The sequence below is a fragment of the Hippichthys cyanospilos genome, chromosome 12 (genome assembly GCF_059441005.1).
Source record: "Hippichthys cyanospilos isolate Australia breed blue-spotted pipefish chromosome 12, RoL_Hcya_1.0, whole genome shotgun sequence".
NCBI classification, from domain to species: Eukaryota; Metazoa; Chordata; class Actinopteri; order Syngnathiformes; family Syngnathidae; genus Hippichthys; species Hippichthys cyanospilos.
In genome coordinates this window covers 10,909,391-10,921,972 of record NC_142380.1, presented here as the reverse complement: position 1 = coordinate 10,921,972, position 12,582 = coordinate 10,909,391, and the positions used below count along the sequence as shown (strand labels likewise).

General features: G+C 41.3%; 1 protein-coding gene across 7 annotated transcripts in view; it reads right to left on the bottom strand.

Moving 5' to 3' along the window:
- Nucleotides 1-12,582, bottom strand: part of LOC148414816 (receptor-type tyrosine-protein phosphatase F-like) — a 197,389-nt gene that overhangs the window by 63,656 nt on the left and 121,151 nt on the right. For 5 of the 7 annotated variants that reach the window (XM_088428839.1, XM_088428840.1, XM_088428843.1 and 2 more), the window contains 6 exons: nucleotides 10,078-10,347; nucleotides 8,408-8,989; nucleotides 8,206-8,339; nucleotides 7,381-7,525; nucleotides 3,716-4,021; nucleotides 1,410-1,603 (listed from right to left, as the gene is read on the bottom strand). In XM_088428839.1, coding sequence (XP_088284965.1) covers nucleotides 1,410-1,603; nucleotides 3,716-4,021; nucleotides 7,381-7,525; nucleotides 8,206-8,339; nucleotides 8,408-8,989; nucleotides 10,078-10,347 — 1,631 coding nt within the window. The remainder of the gene's footprint in view (nucleotides 1-1,409; nucleotides 1,604-3,715; nucleotides 4,022-7,380; nucleotides 7,526-8,205; nucleotides 8,340-8,407; nucleotides 8,990-10,077; nucleotides 10,348-12,582) is intronic. The other 2 variants (XM_088428842.1, XM_088428845.1) reach the window with 1 other exon arrangement.

Sequence of the window (12,582 nt, the reverse complement as noted above, 5' to 3'; positions counted from 1 at the left end):
GACAGGTTGGGGTCACGTCGAGTTCAACCGGGCAGGTTCCCGCTCACGCAAAAAGTCCAACTTCCTATCTTCTATTTGCGGCTCGTGTGTGTGTAAACCGGCCAAAAGATTACTCATGATTCATTATAACTATCTATGTAAGTGTACAGTGAAAATGTGTTACATTTGGTCTTAGGTAACTTTGCCTAAATCGTGACAACAAAAGTTCTTGAAATGCTATATTATTCCCAAACTCTTATTCATCCAGCCGAAGCCTTTATACTTGACCCCGAGCTGCCCTGCAACTAATGATGATCATTTTATGCCTACAGCTGTCCACACCAACAATTTTCATTACGCCTTTTACAAAGGGATGTCCTATCATGAAAAAAAGATCCTACTTACGTTGCTGACCTTGGCAGTGTGAAATGGGGTGAAGACGGCAGGATATTTACGATTGCTAATGAGGGTTAATAGCCTCCCTCGCTCAAGGGCGCAACAGTGTATATTTGCTGGAGAAGCAATCGGTACCCCTGCTGCTCTCCCGAAAAAGGAGTCGGCAAGAGCGCGTGTGAAAAATGAGATGTTTTTTCTAAGGCGGCGGAGGGCGGCGCGCGGATGCGTGTTCCCATTAATGTTTGCGGCCAGCACGACTAACAGAGTTGCTACTTTATTGGCTTCTTTAGATAGTTATCACACTGTGAATAAGACAGACCATGGTGTAAGATGTTGGAAAGAAAAAAAGGTGGTTGCCTATAATGTAGGCATACCACATTTTCCGCACAATAGGGTGCACCGAATTATAAGACGCACCTTCATCGAATGACCTATTTAAAAACTATTTTCATTTATAGGGCCCACTGCATTATAAGGCGCATAGAACAGAAGCTACCGTAGTGGCTGGGGTTGCATTATGCATCCAACAGATGGAGCTGCGCTAAAGTTAAACTTAAAATTAAGCGCTAAGTATATATCCAATATTATCGAATGATATTTATATATTGTTTTAGAAGGCCAAAGGCCATAAGAGCGTGATTTGAGATATGAGTGTTTTGAGGTAGATGAACAAAGACACTCACCAGTGTACATTAATTGTGTTAACATAATGTTGGTTAGAGATGTGGTAAAACAAGGCAGTGCATGTAAAAATCTTCCCACAGGTTACTGTATGCACAGCTCCAGTATGGCTGCAGGTAGACCATCAAAAGATTTTTTCTTTTTTTAACATAAAGATGTAAGAGGCAATTTCAAGTCAGAGATGATAAGTGGCGAGAAAATGAAGAGGAAAGTGTAAAGAGACAATTGTGTGCGTGTATGCGGGGGGAATGAAGCATGAACTAGTGGAGAATGGAAGCAGCAGAGAAATGAAGATGTAAAAAAAAGAAAAAAAAAGAAAAAAAATGGACAAGGCACAACTGGAGACAATGTACCTGCTCCTCCGCCAAAACCACGTCGAGGATGTTGGGCTGCCCACGTGGCTCGCCGTTCTCCACCAGCGTGTAGGCCACCTGGTAGCCTCGGATCTGGCCGTGCTGCTTGCTCTGCAGCGGCGGCTTCCAGGTCACGCGGATGGCGGTGGAGTTGACCGCCTCGGCCTCCAGCTTCCGGGGCGGCGCTCCCGGCACTAGGAAGCAAAGAAAGTCCGGAAAATGCTGACTTTGCGATTTTCACTGCGCTTTGATGTGAGAAAGGACTGATAATAAAACAAACACACACAAAAATAAACGCAGGGTTTGATCAACAACAACTTTTGGACGGGGAAGAATGTGGGCCAGCATCTGGGTGCAGTGACGGCGTAAAAATGAGCCCGAACTTCAAAAAAAAAAAAGATTCATTACAGGCTGATTTCTCTGAGGGACGAGCAAAGAAACGAAGGAGAGGGGGGCAAAAGAATGCCGTGCTCCACTTTCCAACCTGCATGGTGTGTAAACAGTGAAAGAGGAAAGTGACATGGAGGCAAGTCCCGAGGTGATGAGAAATAACCTGCAATATATTTAAAAAAAGCTGAAAGAAGAAGAAAAAGGGGAGAGAAAAAACAACATGGCGCCCCTGGTGGCTGCAGGAGCGCCTCATTAGCTTGTTATTGATCAACAAACGAGAGACAAAAAGCAAAAAAGGCAAGTCTTGCATCTTATTTGCATCAACCAGTGGTACTTTGTTTGCTGTATTTAGGATGGTTTTTCAGGTATCTGTACATTACTTAAGTATTTTTGTCTGGTACCATTTTACTTTTACTCCCTACATTTGAAAACAGAAATCAGCACTTTCTACTTTTTAAACCTTGCTTACTTTTTTCAACATCTATGGCAATATAAAAACGATACAAAAAGAGACTCAAATCAACCGTGGTTAAGGCCTTAATTACTGTATTTTGCCTAATAAGAGCCGTAACTTTTGAGCCCTGCGGCTTATAGTCCAGTGCAGCTTGTCTGGGTTTTTTTTTTTTTTTTTGCTAGTCATCAGGAGACAATCCACCAGCAAAGCAAATGTGTTTCTATTCATGGTGTCAATTTATGGAACAACTCTGAAACAGATCGGAAAAAAATATTGTAATAAAAATATAAAGTGTATCTATGAATTGAATAAAGACTTGTATAAGTTTTTGACAGGTAAATTTGATATATATATATATATATATATATATATATATATATATATATATATATTGTATATATGTGTGAGTTTATATATGAATTGTGTGTAATATATTTAAATGCTCCTTAATATAATAAATTAATTAAACAAAGGGAGACAGAAGAAGACACAATCAAAGTATTGATTTTGAGTTTGAAATGCTTTTTAACTCTGCAGTATTCTGTCAGAGTTATGTTGAAAATATCAATGATCATTTTACCTGGAAATTGTTGGGTCTCCGGGACTTGCAATAATAAAAAGCTATGGGTCCCAACAGGAATATTCATAGTCCAAAAAATTGTGCAGTAAAAAGGACGAAGTAATAACAGTGTTAAAAAAAAAAAAAAAAGGCACATAGTAGAATCTTCGTGAAGTTGATTTCCCAATAATCAGTGATGCATATACACCAAAACATATGACATTAATATCTCCTCTTTCGCCGTGACATCACCAAACAATGTTTAGTGATATAGCGGCTGATATAATTAGCTGTGTCACTCTTGTGTTCACATTTGTCCAACTGCAGTGAGAGTCTGACTTGATCAGCTTGTTTAGAAGGGAGGGATGAATAAAATGATCCAGGCATGATAGACATATTTACTGGCCAGTAACTATGAGACGAGATCTGCTTTTCTTTTCTTTGTTTTTTTTTTTTTTAGCACGTTGGCCCAGAATTAGCTTGTTAGCCTGTCAGGCCGCTCTAATTTCGTCAAGCAGCCACACATTCGTTCTAAGGAAGACAGACAATCCTTCAGAATAAAACGTGGATAATCAAATAATGCGTGAAACAAACTGCATCGGGCACTTTTTTTTTAATTATTTTTTTTTAAATGACATGGATGGAGCTTCATCAACTCGATGAATTAAATTCACAGCTGTGAATTTTCAAGAGTTCAAAAGTTGAATTGACCTCTTTATGTTAAAATAAAAGTTGCTCCCAAACCTTTGCCTGAGAATTTGTCTCTTACTTGAGTAAAGGTGTTGAGTCAGTGCTTCCACATTTGTCGCCTTTTTTTTTTTTTTAAGTGTTTTTCTTTTTAACTCTAAAATAGTTCAGCACAGAACGTGAATAGTTTTTCCATCTCTGGTGTCATCAACCTACCATCCGGCTGGGTTTTCATCCTCACCGGGGCGCTCTCAGGGCCAGGCCCCGCCTTGGTGTGAGCTCGCACCCACACCTGATACTCGGTCCAGCGCTCCAGGTCCTGAATGACGTAGACTGAGGCGGCGGCGCCGATGCCGCTAACCTCGTGGCGTTCCGTGTCTTCGCCACTCAATGCCTGGTAGCTGACTGTGTAGCTGACGATGACGCCGTGGCGCCGGCCAGCTGGCGGCGCCGCCCAACTCACCTTGAGGCTGGTGGAGCTGAGGCTGAATAGGTGGACATCCTGGGGGGGGGCCGAGGGGGCTGCGAAGGAGGGATGTGGAGGGGAGGGGGGGAGCACAACCACAAGGGAGGGATGGGGGTGAAGGGGTGGATCAAGCAAACGTAAAAAAAAATAAAAAGCTAAAAGACAAGCAAACTGAAGCCAAAAAAATAAAAAATAAAATCTGAAGCTTTTTGTCCTCTTTTGAGTTTAAAATTGACTAAAAATATTGGGACAAGAAACAAGGACCCTTCCAGAAAAATATTCAGTTCTTTGAAGCTTAAGACACCAGTAAACTTGAACCAAATTAATTGATTACTTTAGGTTACTAAATTGCTGAAGTAATTGTTTACCTTTGGTTACTAAAAGAGTAACAATTATCTTTGGACCTCCCACCCAGAGGTGTTCAAAGCCGGTCCTCGTGGGCATTATCCTGCATGTTTTTGATGTTTCTGTGCTCCCCAATGACCACCTCATCAGCAAGATCAGCAGAATCCTGGTAACAATCCTGATCATTTGAATCAGGTGCGTTGGAGCATGGACATATCAAAAACATGATATCAAAATAGTGACCCTAAAGGACCATTTTGGGCATTAATATGCTTGGATAATAATAAGTAGCGGGAAATGACTCTTAAAAACAAAGCAAAAAAAAAAACATGTCTTTGTGATTGAATGAGTTAATAAATATGCAAATCTATAGTGGCCATATGACACATGGAGTTCTGATGCTGATCTGTATGAAAGAGAACGCACACCTGGCTTAGACTCACCCGGAACAGAAAAGAGTCATCCCAAATTGTGTCTTAAGTTGATCTAAAATGGGACGAAATTGACTCATGGGGTGTGTCCCAATATTTTTGTCCATTACAAGTGTATTGTTAGCCCAGCAATTTAAGCAGGACAAATACAAAAAGCTTCCTGAGACACTAAAATGCAACCTCTGGACTGAAGAGTTTTGCTCGATTACACAGACGAATGTGTGTGTGTTGTGGCACTTCATATTACGCGCGAGACCGTGAAACAATGACAACAGCGGGGGCAGAATATAAAATATCCCAAAGAATTTTACAGGTCAGTGTTTTCATAAAGATGTAATTTGCCCTGAACTGCTATTTCCACCCCCCCCCCGCCGAAGCGAGCCTAAAACTGCGCGAGGGTGCGAACAAGTGTCTAGTGATGTTTGCATGTTGGTGGCGAAGACGAAGCGTAGCGGCGGAGGGGATTTTTATGGCTTTTGGGAAGGCTGCTAACGTGTCTGTACGAAGCTGCTACTCATAAGTCGTTATGGCTAATTAAGAGCCACAGCGTGATATGGTAAAAACGCTCCCTAGTCCAGAGGTACGCATTGTAACAACATGCATCTATCTTCATCACAAACACATATTCAAGAGCACAAAGGGGAAATAAGATGGAATGTAAAGCCAGCATGCTTACGAATTGTTTTCTTATAATACAGCGCTATGAACAGTGAGCTCAAAACGGGAAACTAATAGACTAATTAACCCCAAGGGACATATTGTGCCGTTTTTTTTTGCAGGCTTTTTTAGCTGTGTTGAATGAAAACCGGTTGAATATGCCCAAGGAAAATCTTTCAGAGACATATTTTTCATCATCTTTTCTTTTTTAAATTAGCCTAAAAGGGCAATGCAATACAGACAGAGGAACACTTGGTCCTAGTGATGAAAATATGTCCAACAAAACACTGTGTGTGTGTTTTTTTTCAATTGACTTTTACCTTCAAACAACCTATGCAGTCCTGCATGCTAACAATTATCTTTCCCCAGATGGTGTGATGTTTACTCCAAACAAACATGCAACATGTCATCCCTTTTACTTTTTTACATTTTCCACCTGGTGTGTGACAATGAAATTATTTCAAGATTTAAAACCTTTGAATTTCAAGTGTCATGCTAACACAAGTCTGCAGTCTGTGTTAATAAAATCAAAATTCTTTATAGTTCACATTTCAGTTGGATATGTATCTTATTTGTCAGTTGATTTAAAGCAAAAACAAAAGTTTGAAATATGCTCTAGCCACATAAGAACATATATGAACCTAATATTAAGTCTGTTTCAAAGACATATTTTTAAATCTTTCCAAATATTCATGTACCTATTTAGATCTATTTTTTTCCCAAGTGTTTAGCTAAAGGAGTGTCTGAAAATGGCTGGTTGTAAATACATGTAAAAAGAAAAAAGTAAAAAAAATAAGTGTAAAAGCAATCAATTACTTTATGCGATCAAGTTCTAAGGTAATTAATTGCTTTATTTTAACAAATAATAAATATTACTCACATCTAAAATATTTTTTCGGGTTATTATTACCTAAATTAATCAATTCCTTTACTACCTTGTAACCTAAACCAAATGTTTACTTTTCCATTTTAATTTCATGAATCCCTAAAGTAATAAGGTAAAAAAATGACTTTAAGTACTTTTGATAGCTAAAGTGGTCAATTACCTCAGTACTTAATTATAAAATTGCCATTTTTTTCACTCCTCACTATACTATTTCAATGCCAATTTTTAATATGTATAAACAATTTCGATGTTTTTACCTGGGGTTTTGTGCGCATTAGCTAATTAACATAGGTTTGGATTGCCCACCATATTGTGAAGTGGCGTTACGATCCCGACCCCGGGACGGATTCATCTCGTAAACCGGGGGGCCACTGTATATTTTTTATAACGGTATGTGGGAAAGTGATGATTTTTGACAATGGAAGTCAATCTTAATGGGCCTTTCATGGGTTAAACTCAATTCAGCACAGCAAAAATAGCTTTTGTACAGAGTTTAGGCGTTCAAATCTATCTCTTATTATCCTCTTGACAAACGGCGAATCAGGAAACACAGGAAATACACGTGCCTCGGGGATAAAAAAAAAAAAAGAGCAAGCGTGCAAAAAAAGAGTGAAACCAAGATCAAATTAAAGATAAAGTAGCTCTTTCTCTTTCAAATGTAAAAAGCCTTATACATTTTTCACACGTTTAACCACGCGAATTATTCAAGGCTTCTTTGAGAGATTGACAACGAATCAGCCCATCGCATCGAGACATAAAGGGATTCATGCAGTACATGCATGGTGGAGGTCTTGCTAAGTGGATCAGATGATATGCGGTTGGGACACATAAAACCTACCTTTGACGTTGAACAACAGAGCCTGGCCCTCCAATGAGCGGACGGCGTTAGTGGTGGTGACAAGGACGACGGACGCACAGACAACATTTGACGCTGTGCGGAAATTGACTTTGACATTCGGGTAACCCACGCCGTCTGCCACTTTGCTAACTCAACTTTGCGTGTTAAAAGCAATGACCTCAGCCGGCTGGCGGGCGACTTTTATTTGGTTAGCGTCGGTAGGGAGGAGATAAAACAAAATAAAGATGACCGACTTACTGGATTGGGCGGTGCGAGCCTCGATGGGCTGGGTGTATACGCCTAAGCCCATTTCGGAACGGGCAGCGAGGGAGAAGCAGTAGACCGTGTCTGGCTTGAGGCCGTCCACCGCATAAGAGCCGGCCGGATCGAAGGTCACGTGTATCTGCGGAGTTCAGAGTTTCGAAGTTTACAGAAAGGAAAATGTCACGTTTCCCCATAGGAAACACTTAAAATGAATTGTGATATATAGGCAGATGGAATATTGGCGAGTTGCTTCGATTAGGGCTGCGCGATCAATCGTTTTCGTTTGATGAATTAATCATTTTACAAATCACCAATTTGAAAATGAGCTAAATCGTGAAATGTCAGAATGTCGAATGGGTGGTTTAGAAGACATTCCATTAGTTACTCACCACCTACGTGTGGCACTTGACCGAGTCATGCACAAGCTATGATTAGCTATTTTTTACGCAATCTATGAATCTTACATTTATTTTAAAACTGATTTAAAACAAGTATACATGATTGTTTTCTGATCATTTTGCTGAGGATATACTTTTTAATGAATCATCAACCCTTTTCTGGGCACAGCAGCCGCTGTCGGCCGATAGGAAAAAACGTAAGAAATTTGAAGATTTCAGAGAAATTTAGGGGTACGTTAGAATTTAAGCAACGACTGTTTAGACAATCGGCCGAAAGCTGTGCGCAGTAAAGAGTTAAACAAACGTTTGTTGTGTTTATTACTTTGATTAAAACTGATCAGAATGACTAGGAAAAAAAGCAAGGAACTATATTTTTGAGCAATATAGCCCAGCCCTAGTGTAAATCATCTGTGTTCCTAACCTTGTTGTCCGTGCCGGCCTCCCAATACTGGAGCTCATACTTAATGATCGGGTCCTGGAGAGGCCACAGCCAGGACAGTAAGACACGAGTGTCCAGCTCCGTTTCGGCCGTGAAGCCTGACGGCTGGGACGGCACTGAGGAAAAAAAAAAGCAAATATGAACCAAACGTGAACATGGCCGACGAGAGGCTTTGGACACTAACCTCCTTGTTGGGTTTTGACCTGAAGGACCTCGGAGGGCGGTCCGTCCCCCACCGAGGTGAAGCCCAGCACCCTGAGACTGTAGGTGATGTCTGGCGTCAGTCCTGAGATGGTGGTCAAGCTGCTGTCATCCGTGTTGTGCTTGTGCCATGCGCTGAGCGGTGCCGTGTGGTCCGAGGTGTAGTAGATGCGGAAGCCTCGAATGTGCCCATTGGGTTCCTCTGGCGGGTCCCACTGGACCAGCATGGTGGTGGCACTCAGCATGCGCGCCTGGACGCGCAGCGGAGGTGACGACGGCGCCTGCTCGCCCGTGCGTGTCGCCACCGGCTCGCTGGGAGCTCCGCGGCCGATGTTGTTGACGGCCATGACGCGGAATTCGTACTCCGAGTAGGGGCTGAGGCCGCCGATGCTATAACGGGTAGTGGCGACACCCTCCACCTCCTGAAAGCCGTTGTCTGACGCCTTGGCCCGGTACTGGATCATGTAGTAGGACACGGGTTCTGGGTTGCCAGAATCCCATGTCAGCGTCACGCTGGTGGCGGTTCTTTCGGTCACCGTGAGAGAAACGGGGGGCTTTGGCAAGGCTAAAGAAAGAGATTAATACTCACTTTAAAAAGGGGCCATATTATTGGGAAATGCTTGGATGCAAAATACAAACATAGAGAGAAGTGATTGACTAATCAATTTTTCATGATACTCGCCCACCGATTATTCTCACTTGTGCTTTTTGAGTGCAAATCTGAGATATGAGAGCTGTATGGGGACAGTGGTAGATGAAATTTAAAAAGGATTCCATATTGTCAATTAAAGTTTTTTGTCAAATTAAACATACAGTAAACGTTGGACTTTAAGGAGCTACTTTTTCTCATGCTTTGAACCCTACGACCTTATAATCCAGTGTGTCATACAGTCTGAAAAATACGATAAATCAAAGCAAATAAACGTGTATCTCGCCCATTTACAATAAACCATTGTGTATCTAGCCCTCAATTAGCTGAAGGCTAATGCTAGCATAAGAGATGATTACCATCATTTTGGCCATTTTATAAGTTACCCTTTGAGCAATGGATATTTGAACAGAAACAGTAGCGATACATCCGGCTAGAAGCACTTCAGAATCCCACTTCATTTCAGGAAGAACATGTCTCACTGCAAATATGATTGGCTGTTTGATCCAGTTGGAAGAGTGAGGTTTAGGGTTTGTGTAATGTAAAGCGTTTTGTTACAGCTGCAGCTGTTGTGAAAGTGCTAGTGTATACGAAATATCGATTACCTCGGTTAAATTACGAATAATGAATAATGCCCCCAGGCGGACAAGTTGCATACAACAGAATGAGCAGAACAATGTGCTTTGAATTAAATGATGCTGTTTAATTTCTATTTAATTACATTAGCACTGTATAATTAAGCTTATGCAAGCATAATATTAAGGTACACAACGCTAAATTTAAGTTTTTTGGAAGGCAGAAACAGAAAAATGACTTTTCCATTAATGTCAATGAGGCATGATTATTTAAGTTATATTTGAGATATGAGTGTGGTGAAGAAACATATAAAACTTGTATGTCAAAGCACCCTTGACACCACCCTTAGGTAAGCTTAAAAAGCCCGGGTGATGAGTCACTCCTTCCTAGCTTCAAAAGGTAAATGGACACATTTGTAGAACTCTCACCTTTGACGGTGACCTGCGCCGTGGCTTCGATCATGCCCAGCGAGGACATGGCGACGCAGGTGTAGTTGCCCGACTCGCGGATGTTGGTGACTTCCAGCACATTGCGCCCCATGGGCATCTCCTCTTCTCGGGTCAGCTCCTTCAATCCCATCATCCACTTGACGTAGGGCATGGGTGAGCCCACCGCCACGCAGGTTAAATTGACGCTGCCACCCGGCATCACCTCCTGGTTGGTGGGCGGGATGGAGAACCTTGGCGGCACTCTGCGTACTAGAGAAGGGACGGGACAAAGGTTGGAAGTAGTTAGTGTGCGCAGGGTACGATGATGCTTTGACCTAGAGTTTCTTGTTATTTGTCGTTAAATTTGAATGACTGATTTTTTTTTTTTTTTTTGGGGGGGGGGGGGTGTAGTACAAACAATATAGAATATACAGTATATATAGTGCAACACTATCGCCTTCACGAAAAGGAATACTTGAAATCATATGGAACATCATGAAAGTTCAAAGTCGTAGTAATTTGGTGTTACTCACCTGGCTAGAGCGGTATACTTGCATGTTTTTTTTGTTTTTTTTTAAATTTAAAAAATACCACTAAATACCTGATTTAAACCAAATGCCAGACCTTTCAGGACATGGGTTTGTTTGTGGGTTGAGTTACAAAAGAAATGCCAACCAAAACTAAAATCGTGAGAAAGCCATTTTTACCCATTTGGGAAGTGCAATCAAGGTAGGAACTAGACATGTAGGGTAAATTTCATTCTTAAAGGAACAATCAAAGTGGCAAAAAAGGAACCTAAAACGGCTGCTGGAACCTAAAAGCTAGACATTTTGTGTCTTTCAAGCCTGGTTTTTGAGACTTTGAGGGGTTACTCACTAAAGGCATGCCAACAAAATCAAGTCTATTTCTAATTACCTCTAAAAATGACCATAAAAATCCGCTTCAAACCAAAAAGACACTCTGTCTTTTTGAGTATCCCTTTTTGAGACGTCTGAAGTGGGGCTACTCTGAATAGGTATGCTAATTATATTTCAGATTGAATGTTAAAAATTGCTTTTAGGACAATACCAAATTATCTTTATTGGGTTTTGCTGCACAAAATGGCATGAAATCACAAACAAATAAATAAATAAATATGCAAGGGATTCTAACAGACGATGATAAGAGTTCCATCAATGAAGAAGCCTGCAGTGAGGGCATTGTTTAATTTCTCCTCCCTTTCGCCTTCTCTATCTCGCTCTCTTTCTCTCTGCTCACTTTGGCTGACTTGCTCACTCTTTGTGCAGTGGTGATATGCAGATGGGCTGACATTAAAAAGGGGTTCCCATGGAGACGAGAAGGCCCGCTGACGTCGCCGAGGGACAAGGCAAACACTGATGCGGAGGCTCCAATGTGCCATTCTGAGAAGTCGGGCCCAGAATAAACAGACAACATTTACATATGACTTGTTTTCACCGTTTGAATATGGACGGATAAGAAATGCTTGCCGTTTTCAACGCTCTAGATAACTTTTTGGTCAGCAACAGACACGGCAGTGAAACCAAACTTTTTAATCGATAACATAATGGAGCACAACATGAACGGAATGCTTAGGAAGGGAGGCTGTGACTTAGTTTGATTGTAAAGAAAAAGGAAGCTAAGCCAAACATTTAGCTCCCCAGTGGGATGCCATTACAGCTATCCTGAAAACGATAGGTGGAATATATTCTAAACACTATGGCATTAAGGTATCCCTGCAGATTTTGGTCTGCCGCGCTCCCCGCCCTACTGCAGCATCTGATTTTCTCTGTGAAAAAAAAGCCCTTGACGGTAATTGCTTCGCTGTTTTTTTGCAAAAGTCTCCATCAAAATACAATTTTCAAATTCAAGTCCTCATCCGACTTCCTTTTTCCCAACCTTTCACCCACCCTTCACCACCACATCAAATTCCAAAGGGAACATCATTACCAAGTGTGCTTGGCACTCCTTTCGTTATCACTGGTGAAACGTAGCTCTGCTTGCAAGACTTTCATTGGCATTGCCCTTCTTTTTTTTTGTATTTTCAATCAATTTCAATTGTATATTCAATTAGGACATTGTTGGATTTGGCCTCTTTGGCACATATGAATAGATAAGTGCGTTAAATTAGGCTGTTGTGTCACTACGACCTTTCCTTGCAACTTCCTATTTGCACAATGGCACACACTGTCACACATAGTCACATGGGTTAGGTAGCGCCACCCTATGTATGGGTGGCCAAGACAGAGTAAGAATAGGAACCATTTGGTGAGAGATCAGACCATCTTCCGCTTTGAGGGGAATAAGGTTCCACAACTGTGAACTCTTTCTGGCAAACAGTTCAATATTTCAATGGAGCTCATGCAGTCTTTTAGTGATCACTCTTAACATAGGGACCATTAAAGATAAAAGAACCGGACAAATGTTCTGGCTGAACTTTACAGTACACATAGACCTAGCATCCAACAATAACAGTTGGACTGACTAAAAGCGTTATATATTTCTCAA